The sequence below is a fragment of the Pimephales promelas genome, chromosome 22, assembly GCF_988280905.1.
Source record: "Pimephales promelas chromosome 22, fPimPro1.hap1.1, whole genome shotgun sequence".
Lineage (NCBI taxonomy): Eukaryota > Metazoa > Chordata > Actinopteri > Cypriniformes > Leuciscidae > Pimephales > Pimephales promelas.
Window position 1 is genome coordinate 29,692,880 of NC_142790.1, and position 22,127 is coordinate 29,715,006.

A 22,127-nucleotide genomic window follows, 5' to 3' on the forward strand; every position below is an offset into this window, starting at 1 on the left:
TTTAGAGACACAAACTTGTTCAGATCTCATGCAACAATGACACACACACTGATGAGGTTTCATGTGTTTTAATTGGATTAGTTTCATAATGACCTGTAGTTTCACCCAAATATTACAGCAACTTCATTACATATTTAACATCGTGATATGGCTACATCTTCTTCGTAATACTCACTTATTAACATGGTTTCGATGAAACGAGGCTACAGAAAATATTCCCATGGCTTTGCTGTAAAACGGTCACTATGATAAACACATTCACAACTCAAAAGGATTCGATGCACAAACTCGATTGGCAACGTCAAGAATGTGTTGCTATAAAAAAATCAAATAAAAAAAAATCCAAATCAACAAGTGCACATGTACATCATACATAAAAAACAGCTTTAAGATGAAAAAACAAACATATTCAGAGCATCAAAAGTATTGGCAGGCACTGAAGTAAATCATCAGGGGTCAAAGGTCATCTGTCCTCGGAATGATCGTCTACGTTTCATCGTTCAGTTTTTCCACTGGAGTCCTTCATAAGTCCGGTTAGTGTTTGATAACGTTGGCATTAATATTCATCTGGTTTATTTGAGGTCATATTTCCCCGTGCAGCTCATATCTCAAACCCAAATCTGTGACATTATTTCAACATTCAAACACAAATTCACATTACTGTAAAATTATTGTAATACATCAGGGCACATTATTATGTGTTTGATTAATGGTCATTCTTATTATTGTAACAGTAATGCATTAATTAAAGGCACTACATCAACTATTAATTAGTGCTGTGAAACGAGTAATCGCATCCAAAATAAAAGTTTCTTTACGTCATGGACTGTACTGTGTATAATTATTTAGTGTATATATAATTACACACACATGCATGTATATACTTCAGGAAAATGTGTTATTTATATATTACATAAATGAAAGTATTTATTTAATATATACATGCATAATTATGCACAGCTCATTATGTAAACAAACTTTTATTTTGGATGCGATTAATCATTGCCCAGCGCTAATATTAATGTAAACATTTCCCCATTTTAGTAATTCATAAACAACGAGAATTTGATATAAAATGGATTTTGGGGTGAATACGAGCCGCTCGCAGGTTCAGTTCACATGGCTTCATCACAAACATGCAGCTTATAGAAACAATACAAAATAATTATCATACAGCAGGATAAATTAGTGTATAAATATTTTATGTACATGCTCTTTTTTTACACTGGCTAGTGGTAAGAAGTAACGAAACATGCTTCTGTCCGGGACGTCACACAGTTTTGGCACCAGGCACACTCAACGACCAGCATTGAACCACGCCACAAAGGTCAACCTCAGGGTTTGACCTCTAACCTCTGGAGCACCTCTGCAGAACACACGCGTGTCCAACTGTTCTCAGGTCAGCGTGACTTTAACACCCATTCGCAGTGAGGATTCGCGTGGTAAACATCTAGTAAATGTGCGTCTGGATCCAGGCAGCGCTCGCCTAGAGACAACAGACCGTTCCTCAGATTAAGGCTTGTTATTCATTAATATTACTAATGATATATCATATAATTACTAGGGGTGTGTAATCAATATCTTCTGAAACCCAAAGCACAGGACATCAGAATAACAATATTCATGATTCTGAAGCTGAAACACAGATTATTGTAGATGAATATGATGATCTCTGTCACTGACTAGATATATTTAGAATAATGTCGGACACTTTTACTGGAAACGTCAGATATTTGTTATTATCAGGAGCCACAAATATTCACATTATTATACAATATATTATATTAATATTTTATATTCATTTTTTCGATACATATTGTTGCGATATACTGTTACACCCCTAATAATTACTATTTATTATTCACTAATATAATGGCACTGATGATGTTGGACTCACCGATGTTTCCTCCCACCTCGAACAGACACTGTCTCTGTCGCCGACTAGCGCTTCGCGACCCGCGCCTGCAAGCGACAGTGATTGGTTAACAACATGGGTTGGTTGGGTCATGTGACCGGTGTGTGTGTGTCGAAGTGGTTCACTGACCCGTTCTCTATGTCGAAGCGTGCCGTGATGTCTCTGGCCTTCATCTCGCAGCTCAACTGAATCGCCATCGAAACCTTAGCGTGAAGCGGCGCGTGAACTCTGATGACTCCGTCGCGAAGGTCCGTGACCTGAGGAACACACACACACACACAAACACAGAGACTTTATTATCCTATTATTACTAGTAGGGGTGTAACAATGCAACAAAAGTTCAAAAATGCAACAATATGTTTCTCGGATAGATAAAAATGACTGTGTGATAAAAAAAGTTTTCGCCAGTAGGTGGCGCCCAATCTTTGTGAGTCAGTCAACTCGTTCAAAAACTCTTGATTAATTTAGAAACTAAAGCTATTGAAATTATTTTAGTAATTACTTTATGGATACATTTTGCGGAATTTTTTTATTATTATTATTGAACATCACCTTACAAGGCTCAGCTGTCGAGCAACGCGTCACCGAGGAAATTACGCGCCGTTTCAAATCGACCAGCCGTCCTCTCAGCGGTCTTGATCTGTAATATTTCACGACTTTATGGCTGGACCTGGAGAATAAAAGCTCCTCTAACAGATGAAGGTAAGCGCACACGCTCAGTGTATCTCTCTCTTTCTCTCAGGATACTACAGTGCTAGCCCACGACGTCGTGGTTAGTTCTGAGTGACTTAACGTAACGGAGAAAAGTGATTAGTAACGGATCTCAGCTGCACATTTGAATCTGTGGCGAGGACGTAGTAATCCATCTGAACAGATTTATATATCATATGTTTGTGGCGCTAAATTTAAAATATGTAACTTTTATTTATTCATTCGTTCATGCCGTTTTAACCTAATGTTTCATATAGCCTATTATAAGTCAAATACAACACCTTATGCCCTCAGGATACGTCAGCAGCGCGTCTGCCATCTTGGAACGGTCAACCTTTCAGATGCCGTCCCGTCACAGTACAAATCATAAAATCGCGTTCTGATAAACGGCGACATCATGCATTTTAATATTAGGAGACACCAGAAATTCCCGAATGTTTTCATCAGCACATGACCTCAAATATCTACTTGACATCCCTGTGAGATTTAAAGTTAATAATTAAATAATTTAACAACACATTCACGCTGTGTTATTTTAGCATACTGTTTTAGATTCTGATTGTATAATTATTTTGAATAAATTTTTTTTATTAGTGTTGTCAAATCGATTAATCACATCTAACAAAAGTTTGTTTATATATGTGTGTGTGTGTGTGTGTCACATACACATGTATATTTATATAAACAAACTATAATGTTAGATGCAATTAATCGATTTGACAGCACACATTTTTATATTTTCCATTTTGATTTTTAATTTTGTTGAGTGCATTTTTGTGCAATTGTGTTTTTCATTGTCTATATCTTTTTTTTCCTTTTATTTACATTTTTGTTTGTTATTTTAGTACTTAAAGTGAAACTAAATGAAAATTCAAAATGTTGGCAAATTATAATTTTTACTGTATATTTAAAATGTTACTCTCATTTAATTCCAAATGTTTATTATGGTTTTAGTTAGCTGTAATAACCCTGGTTCACGGCTCCACCGTGTCCTGAAGTTTCAGTCCCATGAGCACTCACTTCGCTGCGGTCTCGGTCCTTCTCCGTGTTCCATCTTCTCAATAGTCTGCGTTTGGTTTTCTCCGAGGTTGGCGTTTTCTTGCCCATGGCGGCTTCGTTCATTTTTCTGACGTGGGAGATCAGGAAACAAGGGACCTGCGGATACGAAAATCAGTCCAGCTCATTTCTGAATATCAAGCGAAAACATGGTTAATATAGCTTTTCAGATGCTCACTGTCCACACCATGTCCTGATGGCTAATGTTTTTAGGATTTTACTACAGTTACACCATGATTTCTGGACTTCTACTACACTAACACCATGATTTCCGGCCTGTTACTACAGTAACACTGTGTTTTCAGGCCTTTTACTGCAGTAACACCATGATTTCCGGCCTTTTACTACAGTAACACCGTGTTTTCTGGACTTTTACTACAGTAACACCATGATTTCCGGCCTTTTACTACAGTAACACCGTGTTTTCTGGACTTTTACTACAGTAACACCGTGTTTTCTGGACTTTTACTACAGTAACACTGTGTTTTCTGGACTTTTACTACAGTAACACCGTGTTTTCTGGACTTTTACTACAGTAACACTGTGTTTTCTGGACGTTTACCGTGTTTTAAGACCATGTTTTCCGGGCTTTTTTGAATATTTCTGTATATGAAGCGATCACATGGCTAATGCAGCTGCAGATGCTCACCGTCCACAGCAGGTCCTGATGGGTAATGAGGAGACGCACGAGTTGGGCGGCAGAGACGGCGATCTGCATCTCCTCTTGTTTGGCGTTCTTCCCGCGGAAAGTGAAGAGATTTGGCGCTACGATCATAGAGACGTTCCACAGACTCATGCGGTTCTTCTCCTCGTACGCCACCACCTTTCTCAGGAACTCCAGGAGAGCCTGAGAACAAACACCGCAGACATCAGCATGTTTACTAGAGGATTTTAACAAACTCCAAACAGGAATTTTCTCTGGAAACATGCATAAATCTGACTCGCGCTGCATCGAAGCTTCAGTCGAACCCGTGACCTCTGCTTCTGAGCTCCTGGGTAAATAACGTCCACTGCATCTGTGCTGCGTTTTCAGCAGATTTCAGCAGTGTGTGTGTGTGTGTTTGAGAGAGTTCAGCAGGAACAGAATCAGTGCTGAATCTCCACATGAGAATATGGGCACAAAACATGACGTCAAACAGGACTGATTCTCTCTCTCGTCTGTGTACGTGTGTGTGTGTGTGTGTGAGAGAGTGTGCGTGTGTCATCACAAATTCATGCCGCTCGTCCGACCGGTTCATCAACTTCACCTGAGAACATGTTTATTTAAATACTTCACACACACTCAGTTCTCTACATAGGGACATTCCATAGACTCATACGGTTTTATTTACACTAATAAACACAGAACATTTTTTAACTTCTATAGATCTGTTTTTTATAAATGGCAGATTTTGTCCGATTCAGCTCATTTCTGGGGAGAAATCGGACCTTAAAGCAGCTGTTTAAAATAAGTTAAAAATGAAGATTAAGTCTGAAATCATATTTCTCATTTTAACAGTCATTTTTTGTATTTTTTGCTTGGTTCTCCTGATCCTGCATATAATTATTTTTTTGCATTTCAAGCTCCATAATAAGTGTTTGGCTGTTGTGAGTAAAAACTAATTCTAAAAACCACAAACTAATGTATCATTGCGTAAACCATGACCAAGTGTTATTTGATTTTAGTATCGAGATACTATTATACATTTTTTTTATATTTTAATTTTTGGAAGAAAAAAAAAAGATTGTGTTTTTATTAGTTATTGTTTTTGTTTTGTTTTTGTTAAATATGTCCATTTTGTTTTATTGGTTTTAGTTTTAGTTATTTTAATATATAAAGTTAAACTAAATGAAAATAAAAAATGTTGCTTTTGGTTTTATTTATTTTATTTTATTTCAGTTAAACATGAAATTTCAAGTAACAGAATTTTTTTTTTTATGGTTTTAGCTACTATAATAATAGAATTTCATTATTTATAATTATATTATTTAAAAATACCGCCAGTCATAGTTTCAGTAAATAAACGGTTTGAAAATGTCATTATAGCAGAAGTTTGATAAATACATGGAGGGCCTTTAATTGTCTTTGAAAATGAGTGATATCGGAGTCAAAAAGCCTTTATTTAGTAGGCGTTTCACAATATATCGCAAAACAAAAATGCAACAATATGTATTGTGGATAGTTCACCCAAAATAAAAAGGTTTAGTCTCAGTACTATATTAAACTATGTATTGCATCGTGACATGAGGGTTTCGTCACACCCGTAATATTGAGCTGCTGATCCTTATAAACAGTGTGTGGAGATGAACAGACCTTCAGCGTGTCTCTGTTGGCTTCGGGAAGCAGCATGATGAGAAGATGAAGAGCCTGAATCTGGTGTTTGGGGGACGAGATACCTGACACACGGACAGAGAGAGAGAGAGAGAGAGATGAGTGACTCTGAACAGACACTCGCCGCGTTCACATTACCCTGCAACTGCGCAAATTGAAAATCCGCCAAATGGAAACGTGTCAATTTCGCAAATTTCCATATATCACAAAATGGTTTTTACGCTCGCATGAGGAGGTTTTTCAGGCAATTCAAGAAAAAAAAAGAATATTTCACCGAACTGCAATGGAAACAGTTTTTGCGCATGTACAGGTCATCTGGCGAACGAAATATGTATCATTCTTTAGAGGAGGCGCGGTGTGTTTGGACAGGAGACGAGACAGAGTTCTTTATTAAACTCAAAAAAGACAAAATTATTACAGGAATACTGGATTCTAAACAACAAAGAAATGCCACGATCAAGAGCTGAAAGCAGAAATGAGAAGAAACTCCCAGAAACTCCTCAAGTATAAGCGTCTCTCCTGGCTTTTGCGCTTTTAAAGGTCATCTGGCCAACGAGAAATATGCCTACGTCACCTTCGGTTAAAAATGAAACTGCGGTGGCTGGGATATATGTAAATCTACCAACATCCATTGCTATAATTGTTGAAATCACTAATCACAAGAGGAAAAAATTATGTTTTAGTCACATAACATCGGTTAATGCAAACGCGGCCATTTCGCAATTGTTTTTTTAGAAAATAATGCAAAAGTTTTGCGGAAATCTGTAATGGAAACGTGGCTACTGGTGGACTCGTGTGTGTGTGTGTGTGTTCAGACTCACTCTGAGCCGCTGTGAACGCTGGCAGATGCTGTTGGGTTAGCAAAGGATACGGCAGCTCGCGGATGAACATCTTCAACAAACCCGCCGCGTCGTTCTGACGCACCTGATCCCAGTCGAAGCGATCCTCGTAAAACTTCAACTCCAGCTCCTGACGCAGGTGCTGTGGAGGACAAACACACGAGTTTAGGAATATTAGGAATTTTTATATTTTAAATTAAAGCTGGGATCAGTGGGAGAAATCCAGGTCAGATGCTTTATGGATGTTTTACTGAGCAAAACAGCACCAGCACTGGACCAGGCCGTGTTCCTCTGCAGGGATGATGCATTATTCACCTTTACTCTGGATGCTGATCCCGGGACCCTGAGGATTCCCTCCGTCTGTAACCCCGTCTGCTCCAGTTTAGACAACAACTGAAAACAGAAACACAATAATCACGAGACACACAAACACGAATGCTGGGTATTAACGTAGCTTTCCAGGCTTTTACTACAACACCACCATGTTTCCCAGGCTTTTACTACAGTAACACCATGTTTTCCGGCCTTCTACTACAGTAACACCATGTTTTCCGGCTTTTTACTACAGTAACACCATGTTTTCCAGGCTTTTACTACAGTAACACCATGTTTTCCGGCCTTTTACTACAGTAACACCATGTTTTCCGGCCTTTTACTACAGTAACACCATGTTTTCCGGCCTTTTACTACAGTAACAGCTTGTTTTCCGGCCTTTTACTACAGTAACAGCTTGTTTTCCGGCCTTTTACTACAGTAACACCATGTTTTCCGGCCTTTTACTACAGTAACACCATGTTTTCCGGCCTTTTACTACAGTAACACCATGTTTTCCGGACTTTTACTACAGTAACACCATGTTTTCCGGGCTTTTACTACAGTAACACCATGTTTTCCGCACTTTTTCTACAGTAACACCATGTTTTCCGACCTTTTACTACAATAACACCATGTTTTCCAGGCTTTTACTACAGTAAAACCATGTTTACCATACTTTTTCTACAGTAACACCATGTTTACCATACTTTTTCTACAGTAACACCATGTTTACCATACTTTTTCTACAGTAACACCATGTTTTCCGGCCTTTTTCTACAGTAACACCATGTTTTCCGGCCTTTTTCTACAGTATCACCATGTTTTCCGGCCTTTTTCTATAGTAACACCATGTTTACCGTACTTTTTCTACAGTAACACCATGTTTTCCGGCCTTTTTCTACAGTAACACCATGTTTACCGTACTTTTTCTACAGTAACACCATGTTTTCCGGCCTTTTTCTACAGTAACACCATTTTTACCGTACTTTTTCTACAGTAACACCATGTTTTCCGGCCTTTTACTACAGTAACACCATGTTTTCTACAATAACAACATGTTTCTACTGATAACACCATATGGTTTGGATTTCTACCATGGTAACAACACAGTCTTGTTGGAAGCAGTTGTGCTGTTGTTTTCTGACAGATGATTGAGATTCCAGCTGATTCAGACACACAGAGAGTCTTTATCAGTGTCTGATAAGAGTTCAGGACTCATCAGCTGTCAGCGCTGGATCTCTACCCTCCAGGAGTCTCCGTATCTTCCCGTCAGGTCTCCAGTTTCCCAACACAAATACTGACAGCGTTGAGGTCGAGCTGATTCACTCCTGAGCATTTATTTTAATCCTGTTCCTAAGCGTTCCCTCAGTAAACCTTCAAGCGCCTGAAAGGGTGCAACAGTGAAACAATAAACGGCCTCCCTCATTCCACTTAAAAACATGAACATCGAGGTCAAGACAGCCGTGTAAAACAAACCAGAGCACTTCTGGCCACCGCCTTTGTTTTTTGGAAAAGCGAGAGGAGCGTGGGCCGCCAGGTCAGGATAGTGTGAGATAGCGAGAAGTGCTGACTAGGAACTTTCCGGAAAAGCCTGCGCTCACAATCTTGATCACAACATTCCAGTGTTTCAACCGAAGAGGGAAAGAAGAGCCACGTACCTTCCTGAACACCAGAGGAACTCTGGAGCCGGGATATTTCTTCTGGTCGTTCTCCAGCAGCGTAGCAAGAGGAACACCGAATATCCCGCTGTCTGTGGGAAACAAACCACAGCGGTAAAGACGTTTCTAGTCGACCAGTAGTCGTTCATTTAAGACATTAGTCGACTAATCGCGCGTTTATATTAAGTCAAAAAACCGGCAAACATAATGATCATGAGTAACAGAATGAGACTGTCTAAACATTTTAAAGGGATAGTTCACCCAAAAATGAAAATTAAGTCATTAATTACTCACCCCCATGTTGTACCAACCCCGTAAGACCTTCGTTCATCTTTGGAACACAAATGAAGATATTTTTGATTAAATTTGAGAGGTGGATCACTCCTCCATAGGCTCCTAAGGGACTGAAACTTGACGGCCCAAAAAAGTCATTGAAGAAAATGTTTAAATATTCCATGTGACTACAGCGGCTCAACTATAAGTTTATCAAGCGACGAGAATACTTTTTGTGCGAAAAACAAAAAATAACGACTTTATTCGACTATTCCTTTTCTTCCTTGTGGGCCTGAGACGAGAGTTCAAGAGATTGCCACGACGCATGCGCGAGAACTGAGAAGAGAATGTTCTTTTTCTACTACTTCCTGTTATTAGCTGCTCACTGCTTAGGAGTATTATGGACGGATGCACTTTTATGATGGATAGATGCACTTTTATGATGGACAGATGCACTTTTATAATGGATAGATGCACTTTTATGATGGATAGATGCACTTTTATGGTGGACAGATGAACTTTTATAATGGATAGATGCACTTTTACGATGGATAGATGCACTTTTATGATGGATAGATGCACTTTTAAAATGGATAAATGCACTTTTATGGTGGATAGATGCACTTTTATGATGGACAGATGCACTTTTATGATGGATAGATGCACTTTTATGGTGGATAGATGCACTTTTATAATGGATAGATGCACTTTTATGATGGACAGATGCACTTTTATGATGGATAGATGCACTTTTATGGTGGATAGATGCACTTTTATAATGGATAGATGCACTTTTATGATGGACAGATGCACTTTTATGATGGACAGATGCACTTTTATGATGGATAGATGCACTTTTATAATGGATAGATGCACTTTTATAATGGATAGATGCACTTTTATGATGGATAGATGCACTTTTATAATGGATAGATGCACTTTTATGGTGGATAGATGCACTTTTATGATGGATAGATGCACTTTTATGATGGACAGATGCACTTTATGATGGATAGATGCACTTTTATGATGGACAGATGCACTTTATGATGGATAGATGCACTTTTATGATGGACAGATGCACTTTTATAATGGATAGATGCACTTTTATGGTGGATAGATGCACTTTTATGGTGGATAGATGCACTTTTATAATGGATAGATGCACTTTTGTCATGGATAGATGCACTTTTATGATGGACAGATAAACTTTGGACAGAACTCCATTTATAAAGCTTGGAAGAGCCAGGACATTTTTTATATAACTGATTGCATTCGTCTGAAAGTAGAATGTCATAAACACCTAGGATGACTTCAGAGAGAGTAAATCATTGGCTAATTTTTGGGTGAACTATCCCTTTAACAGCCAGTTTCTCGTGGTTCTGGATGATTGAGACGCACCTCGAGCTTTGCTGCGCTCCACGCGGTTTCTCTTCATCTCGATGCCCATGAAGTCGTAGAATGTGGTCAGTTCGATCAGAGAGATGTATCCGATCTTCCTGATGTCCTCCGACGACAGATCGTTCACTCGCGTCACACCCTGTCTGGGTTTCACTGTCTGAAAAGCCTGGAGAAGACACCACAAACCTCATTACACCACAGCATCTGATACGACCTCACTATCAAAATGCTTTCAGCAAGCTGCGTTTTTCAGCGTTCAGCAGAAGGGTAAACACTGCCGGTAAATGCGCGTTTCTTTCCCGTTTTCTTTCCTGTGATGACATGGTTAGGGTTTAGTTTGTTTTATTTGGAGCTGATATGCACACGTTTGGGCTCAGTAAGAAATTAATACTTTTATTGAGGAAGGGCGCATTAAAATTGGTCAAGAGTGACAGTAAAGACATTCATAACGTTATTCTTTTTACTTGAAAGTTGACTTTTTTAAACATTTTTCAAACATTTTCGAAAAGAGATCAAACTTAAATCTGTGCTTTAAAGCATTCCAGATTTGGAAATACATTTTTTAAGGTTTATGCTCAAAAAGTGAATAAATGGATTATAAATACAGCATAATATAATTTAGTATAAAAAAATCCCCTAAAAAAAACATTATTAGACTAAAATATACTACATTTCATTGACAAAAACACGGTCACTTTAGACTGACACGGTCCTCCTCTCAGGATCCTCTCACACTGTTTTTAAATGTGCTAAACAAATAAACGAAAGGATCTTATACACACCGGTAAATCCTTGTCGTCTTTACGGATCCTCCTGCAGTCGTGGCATTCGCGGCCCTTCCGGTGAGCGCGAGCTCCTTCTGAATACGGCACGTCAAACGCTAACAGGATGGGCTCGGATCCGCTGCTGGAGCTCTTGCTGTCCGGCGGAGTGAAGAGCGAACACGGCGGAGCAACTGGACACACACCACACAACATTAGGCCTCACTAAAACCATAAACACAGGCACTAAAATAATGACTCCAGCTTTAGCTTCTGCTTCTGATCATGTACTGTTTCTCTTTTGTTAATCACTTTGGATAAAAGCATCTGCTAAATTAATACATGTAAATATATACAGCCAAACAAAAATGTACTCAGACTCCTTCAACATCCTACGGAGGCGTATTGCATTCACTTAAAGAAAAAAAAATCTACTGTTTTTCTGAATTAACGAGTTAATTGTAAATGAGAAAAAATAAATTGCTCTGTTTTTCTGAATTAATGAGTTAATTTTTCACGAGAAAAAAAATTTTGCTCTGTTTTTTCTGAATGAATGAGTTAATTTTTCGTGAGAAAAAAAATTTGGCTCTGTTTTTCTGAATAAACGAGTTAATTTTTCGTGAGAAAAAAAGTTTTTGCTCTGTTTTTATGAATTAACGAGTAAATTCAGAAAAACAGAGCAAAAAAAAAATCCATTAAAAATTAACTCGTTAATTCAGAAAAACAGCGCAAAAAAAAAAAAATCCATGAAAAATTAACTCGTTAATTCAGAAAAACAGAGCAAAATATTTATTTTTCTCACGAAAAATTAACTCATTAATTAAGGAAAACACAGCAAAAAAAAAAATTCCATGAAAAATTTAACTCGTTAATTCAGAAAAACAGAGCAAAAACTTTTTTTCTCATGAAAAATTAACTCATTAATTCAGAAAAACAGAGTAGATTTTTTTTCTTCAAGTGAAAGCAATACGCCTCCGTAACATCCCTCACATTATCAGTTTATTTGCTATAGTTTAGACACATGAGCAGAACTCAGTGGATATTTGACTGGTTTCATCCGTCCTTCTGTTGGACTCTCACACATGAATTATGTTGAATATCTGTCAGCTGTTAAATTGAACTACACACTTAGATAATACCAGTTTAGCGCAAGCAATGCTTCATGTTGTTCAGTGTGTGTGTGTAAAAGAGCATTAGCGATTACAGAAAACACACTTCAGCAGAACATCATCAGATCAAAGTGTCAAATTTTTATATTTTTTTCTATATATATATATATAAATATATAAAATATATATATATATATATATATATATATATATATATTTATTTCTTTATATCTTTGTATGAAGAATATTTGGGTGTAATATGTCACACTTCACTTTATTTTGCTCTGATCTAACGTGTCCTGATAACACTAGTAATGTCTGAGTAATGTATGATCTGAAGAGGCTCAAACGTTGTCCAACCTTTAGGAGGATTCCACTGGGGGAGTTTGGGAGCGATCTGTCCGTTTGGAGAAATGGGAGGAGTCAGTTCCGACTGTAAGAGAACACAATGACATCATCACACCCACGGATCCCCAAAGAGCGCTCAAGAGGTAAACGTTCTGATTCGATCAAATAACCCATAATCAATAATTGCAACAGGCCTTTCTCAAGTACTTTTTGTAAGTGAAAAGAACGCACCTTTAGAAAGGGCATGGATCCCACGTGTCATATATACATCATTTCAGCATGTGTTAATGACTTAACATGAGTTAGCATGTGTTGTGTATATAATGTCTGGATAGAGGATGTCCTGCTGAACACTGCACTTTTGTTGGACTATTTCGGTCTGATGAATCTCTCATGCACGTCCAATCACATTATGAGATATTTCAGCTGTCAGAACAGCTGACCGTTCCTCACGACTGATTCACCCTCAACTCCATGTGCTGTCTGACTGTCTCTGTCTATCTATCTGACTGTATGTCGGTCTGACTGTCTATCTGTCTGTCTATCTATCTATCTATCTATCTGTCTATCTGTTTGTCTATCTATCTATCTGTCTATCTATCTGTCTATCTATCTATCTATCTGTCTGTCTATCTGAGAGTCGATCTGTCTTACCATTTACTGACCACACTTCCTCTATATCTAACCGATTAATTAATTGATACAATCTTTATTTGATCGTCAAGCGTGATGTATGCAGGGTAAACCAGCACATGCCCCGCCTCCAGTTTTAAAAACTCTGCCCACATCTCAACATCCAATTAACAACCAATTCACAGAACCAAGTCCCGCCCTAAATTTCCCGATAAACTAACAATCGAATGTACATCACAATACGAAAGAACTTGTTTCATCGAACCTCAATAACACTCAGTGACAATATAATGTCCAAGGAGCCGAACTCGCACGCGTCACTCCAGCAGGAACGTGGAAGGTTTGTTGTCTCCTGCTGTCATGAGGCTAATTTAAACACGTCTGGGGTTTCCTCATGCGTCTCATTCCAGTCTCTGTTATTTTAAGACACATTCACACGCCGAACAAACGGCCACAACAGCTGCGGCAGCAAAGGATCATGGGGAATTATCCCATCCGTATACTGAGTGGATGGAAGCTCCTACTGAACGTTAGGAAGTATTTCCTCAAATGGATTCCTATGAAGGTAAAAGAGGAGCTATACACGAGGGTACGTAGATGTGAATTTGAGAACTTTTGACAATATTTCAACTCGTACACTAAAATCACACTCACAGCTCCAATGTGAAAACCTGTAAGGTTGAATGTTGAGATGTGCAATCGCAGACAACAGTCACAATCCTGTATTCTGAATTTGAAGCTGCAGAGAAGTAGACAAACTTCTTGCGCTCACCGAGGCGTCCGGCGTGGAAAAGACGTCCCGCACGTGTCTCGTGGGTTGCCGGTTCCTCTTGCGCAGTGTTTGTGTGTAGTTATCGACCCGCTTCTTCACCATAGCGGCCTGTGATCGCGTGAGCGTGGAGAGAAGAGCCTCGGCCGGGCCGTCGCTCTGAGTCCCCGTCACCAGCGTGCTAAGCCCCGCCTCCTGGAGCCACGCCTCCTCAAGCTCCGCCTCTGAACCAATCACACACATTAATTAGACTGCAGAATCACATGATGTCAAAGTGATGATGGCAAGCATTAAAGTAAGGTGAAATGACATTGTTAGCAGACTGTGCAACATTAGGGGGTTTCGCACCCGGTGTTTATAGGATCTCGCCACCAGGGTGTTTCCGGAACGTTCTCCTGGTGTCACGGCTGCTGTTGGGACTTTTATTTTGACGGCGATGAGAACGTCTATCAAAAAAGCGGCGGATGCTGGTGTTTCGTGTGCGTTCGGCCAATCAGCGCACACTACCGTCACTGTGGTTCCTCGAGCGCTGGTTTAGAGTGACTCTGAAGGAGGAGTAAATTAGTTCCTCCAAAAGGAGTTCCTGGAACTGAAATCGTTCCCAGTTCCTGCGGTGCGAACACGCCAAACTCCGGGAACTCCCGCCGATAGTTCCTCGGAAACGGCTCCTCCGTGCGAAAGCCCATATTAAAGGGTCCTGCGTACTGAATTTGCAGACTGATCTCATGAAATGGCGGATGTATGACACGGCAATTCGTATTTCCATTTTTGGCGTGCTATCAACACGCATAATCGCTTTTCAGCGTGTTTATGAACGCCGTTGACTAAACGTTACATTACTGTATATATAAATATATGAGCTACCCCAACCCCGTCCCTAAACCTACCCGTCACTGGGGTTAATAGCATTTATGAGTCTTCCCCTACCATCCTAGGAAAACATATCGCTCCCCAGATGTAGATCTACATTTTGCTTTGTTTCGCGTGGACATTTAACGGCATAGACATACACGCGGATAGCTCAAAATACGTATAGATAATTCAAGTGGCGTGTATGTTTACGCAAAAGTCATGATGCCATGTTGGAATTTGAAATTTTCGCACGTTAAAAAATAAATACGACCTCACGTTGTGTCAATCGCATCTATACACTGACCGCAAAACTTTCGTCCGTCATAAAAAAATTCGGATCGGGTTTGATTTTCTGTGTTTTTCGCAGTTTCGACAGTCCAGAGCCACCGAACGACCAACAGCTTAACCCTGTGTTCTTGGCGCACTGGGGTGGCCAGCGGGGGTAAACTGGGCCAAGTGGGGGTAAACTGAGCCGAGTGGGGGTAAACTGATCCGGGTGGGGGTAAACTGAGCCAAGCGTGTTGATACGCACCGTCTGAGCTGACCCGCTCCACCAGATCCTCGTGCCGGTCCTGCCGGTCCTCCTGGATGTTCTTCATCTCGCTCCAGTAATCCTCCATGGAGTCCCGGGACACGGAGCGATCCGGAGCGAGAGGAGACCCGGAGCCGGGGGAACTCATGCCTGTCCTCGGACACTGAGCTTTCCTGACACACAGAGACAGAACAGCCAAGTCAAGTCACGTTTATTTATACGCAGAGTGTTTCAGAGCCGCTTTACAGAGATAACAGGAACATGATGACACAAAGTGTGTTTCCAGAAGAGAATACGTCGTACATCTTAAGTCACTTCAGTGATGCTTCGTTTAGGTCATTTATATATACAGCGGCTCTGGAATAAACTGTGATGTCATCGTGCAATTCTCATATTTCAGTTCAAAATTTGAATATCGTGCAAAAATGTGTGCATTTCAGTGTTTCAAATTAAAAGGTGAAACTAATATATAAGTATAAAACTATAAACATATGCATGATTATACTTTTCAGAGGGCTGACATTTCTGTATTTAAAATCCTTTTTTTATGATTTCATTTAATATTCTAATTATCTGTTATTTTGAATTTGAGGTTTTCATAAGCTGTAAACCATAATCATCAATATTATAACTTTTGCACGATATTCTAATTTTTCAACTAATCGTGTCAATGCAGGAGATCAATAATATTGATTAATATTAAATGTCCCCAACGCAGCAAGCCAAAAGCGACAAAGCTGTTCATGTAACTGCACTATTAAAGATGTGTCCGATCGATCATAATTCATAACGGCATGTCCAGCATTTCCATAAACCACTGAAGAGAAAACCAGCTTCATCTCTGGGTTTCCATCAAATATTGATAAGGCTTCAGGAGCTGATGATGAGGATGATGAAGATGAAGGTTTCTCTCAGCGTTAGTAAGTGAACCGAACACTTAGAGCAAGTGATCGATCCGCGTGATGGAGCCGAAATCGCGTTACATGAAGAACTTAATTGCCTTCAAAAGTTCTGGCCTGTTTACACACATCAAGCCTTCGACAGAAACGCAATCTGCAGTCATCACTCGAAAACACAGGAGTGTGTGGATCTGACTTGTTTATGTCATGAAAACATGAGTGTGTGTGTGTTTCGATTCAGTTTTGATCTGAACACGTTTCTGAAGGACACTTTAATGCATAAACAAATTTATGATCTGATTATTGCTGATTAGTCCTGACATTAGAGCAATATTCAGGAGAAATTAATCTTTTCTGCTCAAAAAGTTGATCAAAAATACAGTAAAAATGTGAAAACTTATTCTAATTTAAATCATCAGTTTTTTTATTTTAATATATAGTAAAGTGTAATTTATTCCTGTGATTTTCAGCATCATAACTCACATGATCCTCCAGAAATCACGATGCTGATTTATGATTATTATCAGCGCTGGAATAATTCATATTTTAGTGGAAACTGTGATACATTTAATTTCTCAGGATTCTTTGATGAGTAGAAAGTTCAAAAGAACAGCTTTTATGTGCAACATTATAAATGTCTTTACTGTCACTTTTAATCAGTTTAATGTTTCCTTGATGAATAAAAGTATCAATTTCTTTCACACACAAAAAAAAATCTCAGTGACCCCAAACTTTTGAATGATATATAGAAAGTATACTTGACCAAATAAAACTATATCTAGAGTTTTGTTCTCAACAGCCTTAATAGTGCCAATAAACATGAGAAATTCTACACAGAGACTTTAAAACACGGTCTAGATTTACTACTTTCGCTTGTCAAATCGAATAAACACAGAAATCAATGTGTTCAAATAATTCCACTTCACTCTTAAAAATAAAGCTTCTTTATTGGCATTGATGGATTTACATCCATCGCACAAAAGGTTTTTAATGCAGAAAAAGAAGTTCTTCAAACTTTTATTTTAGGATCTGATCACCGAAACCTTTATCTTTAAGAGTGCAAAATAAAACTCAATTTCTACAAACAACACACTCTATTACTAGACACAACATGCGAAGAGAGCAACTCAACATGTTCAGACTCACGGCGTGTGTGTTCACAGGATCGAGAAGCCGTGACCCTCCGCAACTAAAGCCAACACAAACCAATCCAGCGCACGGTGTCAATCAGGTCCTGTATAAACTCCATAAATGCGCCGCGTTTGAGCTCGTTCATAAACGCAGCAGCGACTCGAGGATCTGGAGCTTCAGGAGCATGTGGCTGTTCTCAATCAGGTCCTGTTCACAATCAACACAGGCAGAGAGAGAGAGAGACACGGCGAGGGTTTCCTCTGGTAGTGTGTGTGTGTGTCACCACCCACCTCTCTCTCTCTCTCTCTCTCTCATGTCATTATCTGTCCATTGTGTTCTCCGTTTACAACTCTTGCTAAAGCTCATCTCATTCAGACACACAGAAACGAGTGTGATTTAGGAAAACCGCTTCCAGATGTGGATAATGACCACAACAACATTCCCAACACCAACATTCTCCAGCTTAAACACACATTCCCTCCATCAGCGCCTGGCTGTTCATGTTCCTCCACGGGATTGAAAAAAGTCATAATTCCCACTGTTTTTTTAAATATAACTTTGGCTATATCTAAAAAAAAGTCGGAATTATGAGAAACGAGTTTTTATATATTTATTGGACCTTTTTCTCTGATTGTGAGATATAAACTCCCAATTGCAAGTTATATGCAACTCAAAATTGTGGGAAAAAATTAGATTTTTTTTATTCAAACAATCTGAGGATTGGCATAAGAACACCACTCGTCTTTCTGATCGCTTTAATCATCTCATAAACCACCGTTTTTCAAGGTTTGAAGCTCAAAATCACTTTTACTGCAGGGACTATTTATATTCCTACTTCACATTAGGGTCCTCATAAATACTGTATATCCAGACAATCACTTGGCATAGAATTCAACATCCCAGATTAAATATGTTTATGTCAGTCAGACAAACTCTATTGTGAAGATTTTCATTATTAAACCCAGAACAAGCTCTCAGGATCCAGATTTGAACAGATGATCTCCATGACGTCTGTGTCCCGAAGCCCCCCGTGATGAATGTAGGTCAGACCAAACTCAGAACACATGTCAGGGTTCCTGCGCGACTTCCTCATTCCTTCGGGAACGCAAACGGCGGAACAAGAGACTCGCGAACGAGATTTACCGAAGGGTCGTTCATTTAATCAAATAAAATCTGATGAAAACAGGCGCCCGTTCCATCAGAGTCCTGCAATACTGGCTCTCAGGTTTGTTTTCACTCTCCGGGCAGCATAAACTATCATCAATCCATCAGGAACGCAAGCGTCGTTCCTCCCGAAGTCTTAACGAGAAACATCTGCCGTCTAGAAATACCTTTAGAGTCGGTTTCCAACATCATCAACCCTGAGGAACACTCAAACTGAGAAACACAACCAGACTAATGAAGCGGCTTTCCTGCTAATAATAAATGCTGGATTAACCAGTCCAATATTCACAGCGCTACTGTAAAAAAAATCCAGGCCGATTTACAGTAAAAAACCTGGCAGCCATAAATTTACCATAAAAATACGGTAGCAACATTTTATGTTCTACAGACTTAAATTTACAGTGAAAACAATTCATTATCTGATATAATATTTATTTATCGATCCATTGAAGTACTACGGTAATATTGGTTTTGGTACGATTGTAAAACACTGAGAACCACCAATCACAGCAGAGATGAGAGTCACACTGAGAAAGATAATAGTAATATACAGAAGCTGCTAGGGTCACTCTCACACACACTAATGGTAACACACATGAGGTTTTAAAAAAGCAATACACATTAATTTACAACATTAAATATAACATAAAACCCTATACATAACTGATAAGAAAAAAACTATGAATAAACAGTTATTTCAACAAAAATACATCAAATGTGAAGTGGGAGTATCAACTGTAAATTATAGAATTATAGAGGGTTTTTTTTTACTTCCAAAAACTAAATTTAACAGTATTTTAAAATTACATTAAATGTACATTTAGATCTATCACAGTTTTTCACCATTTAAATAACAATAATTCATTACTGCATTTCTTTGATTGGGTTTAAAGCATACAGCCCGCCGCTGGAATCTGACCCATAACACCACACACACTATATTTAATCAGCCCGGCCCAACTTACCCCAAGCACTTCACCAGCGTCAGCAGATCACAGCACTTCAGCCGGGTAAAAGCCGGAGCATTAGCTTGACAACAGATCAATACAGCGGCTCGGGACTGTAAAGACTCACATCAGCGCTGGAGACGTTTGCACCAGTGAATTATAGGCCGCTACATGAGCTAATGGAGCAATAATGACTGAGAGTGAAGCTGAAGAGCGCTAGCGTCCAGACGTCTTCGCCACTCATGCTGACTAGCCGACACTAGACCAGAACAAACCGCAAACAATCGTTCATCATCCGCGCGACACTTTCAAGAGCACCCAGATCCACATTACAAGATCAGATCATGAGATATATGAGGAGTTACTGTGGCTTTACTGCGGTGTGATTATACTATATCGTAAAACTATACCGTAAAACTACACCGTAAAACTATACTGTAAACCAATACCGTAAAACTACACTGTAAAACTACACTGTAAAACTATACTGTAAACCAATACCGTAAAACTACACTGTAAAACTACACTGTAAAACTACACTGTAAAACTATACCGTAAAACTATATTCTAAAACTACACTGTAAAACTAACTATATTCTAAAACTACACTGTAAAACTATACTGTAAAACTACACCGTAAACTACACTGTAAAACTACACCGTAAAACTACTGTAAACTACACTGTAAAACTATACTGTAAAACTATACCGTAAAACTACACTGTAAAACTGCACCGTAAAACTACTGTAAACTACACTGTAAAACTACACTCTAAAACTATACCGTAAAACTACACTGTAAAACTACACTGTAAAACTACACTGTAAAACTACTGTAAACTACACTGTAAAACTATACTGTAAAACTATACTGTAAAACTACACCGTAAAACTACACTGTAAAACTACACTGTAAATCTACACTGTAAAACTATACTGTAAAACTACACCGTAAAACTACACTGTAAAACTATATCGTAAAACTAAACTGTAAAACTACACTGTAAATCTACACTGTAAAACTATACCATAAAACTACACTGTAAAACTACAATGTAAATCTACACTGTAAAACTATACCGTAAAACTACACTGTAAATCTACACTGTAAAACCATACCGTAAAACTACACTGTAAATCTACACTGTAAAACTATACCGTAAAACTACACTGTAAATCTACACTGTAAAACTATACCGTAAAACTACACTGTAAATCTACACTGTAAAACTATACCGTAAATCTACAACGTAAAACTACACCTTAAAACTACACCGTAAAACTACACTGTAAAACAACTTTTCAAAGTGTTTAGAAGAAAACACCAAACTTTTTTTCCCAGTGTAGAAAACTATTTGTTTTGGTTTCGAGGTGAAATATGATCCTGATGTGTTTGAGAGATTATTACCATATTCAAATACCTTGGAATTTACACAATAGAACTAGGGTTATTATTATTATAACTTAAACTAAACAGTTACAAACATTACATTTCCCGAAATGAAATAAACATTAACTAAAATAAAAAGGGAACATGTCCTTGATCTTCTAAAACTGAAACAAAAAATGTATAAAAATGATATAGACATTTGCTAAATGACTGAAATTACTTTAACTGGAATTAATTAAATCATAAAAAGTGTGCTAGAAATATCAGTTATATTCCTATAACAAACAATATGATGTAATTTTTCATCTACTGTTGAAAAGTTTACGGTCTGTAAGATTTTTTTCATATTTTTTGAAAGAATCTCATTTATTTGAGCAAAAATACAGTAAAACAGTGCAATATTACTCCAGTGTAAATCATCTGTTCTCTATGTGAATATACAGTAAAGTGACATTTATTCCTGATCAAAGCTGAATTATCATCATTACTCCAGTCTTTAAATGAAATATAATCTTTTGACAAACTGAATGCAATCCTTTCCCAATAAAAGTATTATTTTCTTCCAAACAAACAAAAAAAAATCATAATGACCCCCAAACTGTAAGTGTTTATTCCTCATGAACGTGAGACGGAGTGTGTCCGCTAGCGAGGGGTAATGTGCTTTCAGGACGCAGACAGGAAGTGCACTAACACTGAGACTTCCTGTTTTGGCTAAAGCGATTGTAAAGTCAGAGCTATATAATGCTGTATATTACCCTAAACACACACACACACACACACACACACACACACACACAAATCAATAATACAACATTAACTTCCTATTAGCCTCTCAGAGAGAGCGGAAGAACACGAGAGGACATGATGAGCTGTCAGACGCTCACTCTTATCATCATCATCCTCTCCGTACTCCGCGTCCGATCACATGACCCGTTCCTGAACTCTGACTGGAGGATCGAGAGCTTTATAATCCGGGATGAAGATTAAACACGAATCCCAAAACACACACCGTTCAGGAGGAGAAACCGTTTCCAGAGCCAACAGTCCCCATTTACCATTCAAATACTGGGATCAGCGTCATGCAAATCTGCACACACACACACACACACACAT

At 38.6% G+C, this 22,127-nt stretch overlaps 1 protein-coding gene across 3 annotated transcripts in view; it reads right to left on the minus strand.

Moving 5' to 3' along the window:
- Positions 1–52: 52 nt before the first annotated feature.
- arhgap28 (Rho GTPase activating protein 28) overlaps positions 53–22,127 on the minus strand; it is a 26,057-nt gene continuing 3,982 nt past the window's right edge. For 2 of the 3 annotated variants that reach the window (XM_039656372.2, XM_039656373.2), the window contains exons 2-15: positions 15,484–15,656; positions 14,103–14,323; positions 12,710–12,782; positions 11,262–11,434; positions 10,480–10,645; positions 8,806–8,897; positions 7,148–7,225; positions 6,815–6,974; positions 5,976–6,058; positions 4,332–4,529; positions 3,647–3,781; positions 2,045–2,172; positions 1,898–1,962; positions 53–1,486 (exon numbers count right to left, since the gene is read on the minus strand). In XM_039656372.2, coding sequence (XP_039512306.1) covers positions 1,401–1,486; positions 1,898–1,962; positions 2,045–2,172; positions 3,647–3,781; positions 4,332–4,529; positions 5,976–6,058; positions 6,815–6,974; positions 7,148–7,225; positions 8,806–8,897; positions 10,480–10,645; positions 11,262–11,434; positions 12,710–12,782; positions 14,103–14,323; positions 15,484–15,656 — 1,831 coding nt within the window. In that variant the 3' untranslated portion in view covers positions 53–1,400. Of the gene's footprint in view, positions 1,487–1,897; positions 1,963–2,044; positions 2,173–3,646; positions 3,782–4,331; positions 4,530–5,975; positions 6,059–6,814; positions 6,975–7,147; positions 7,226–8,805; positions 8,898–10,479; positions 10,646–11,261; positions 11,435–12,709; positions 12,783–14,102; positions 14,324–15,483; positions 15,657–17,528; positions 17,737–22,127 lie in introns of those variants that run through there. The other variant, XM_039656374.2, reaches the window with a different exon arrangement.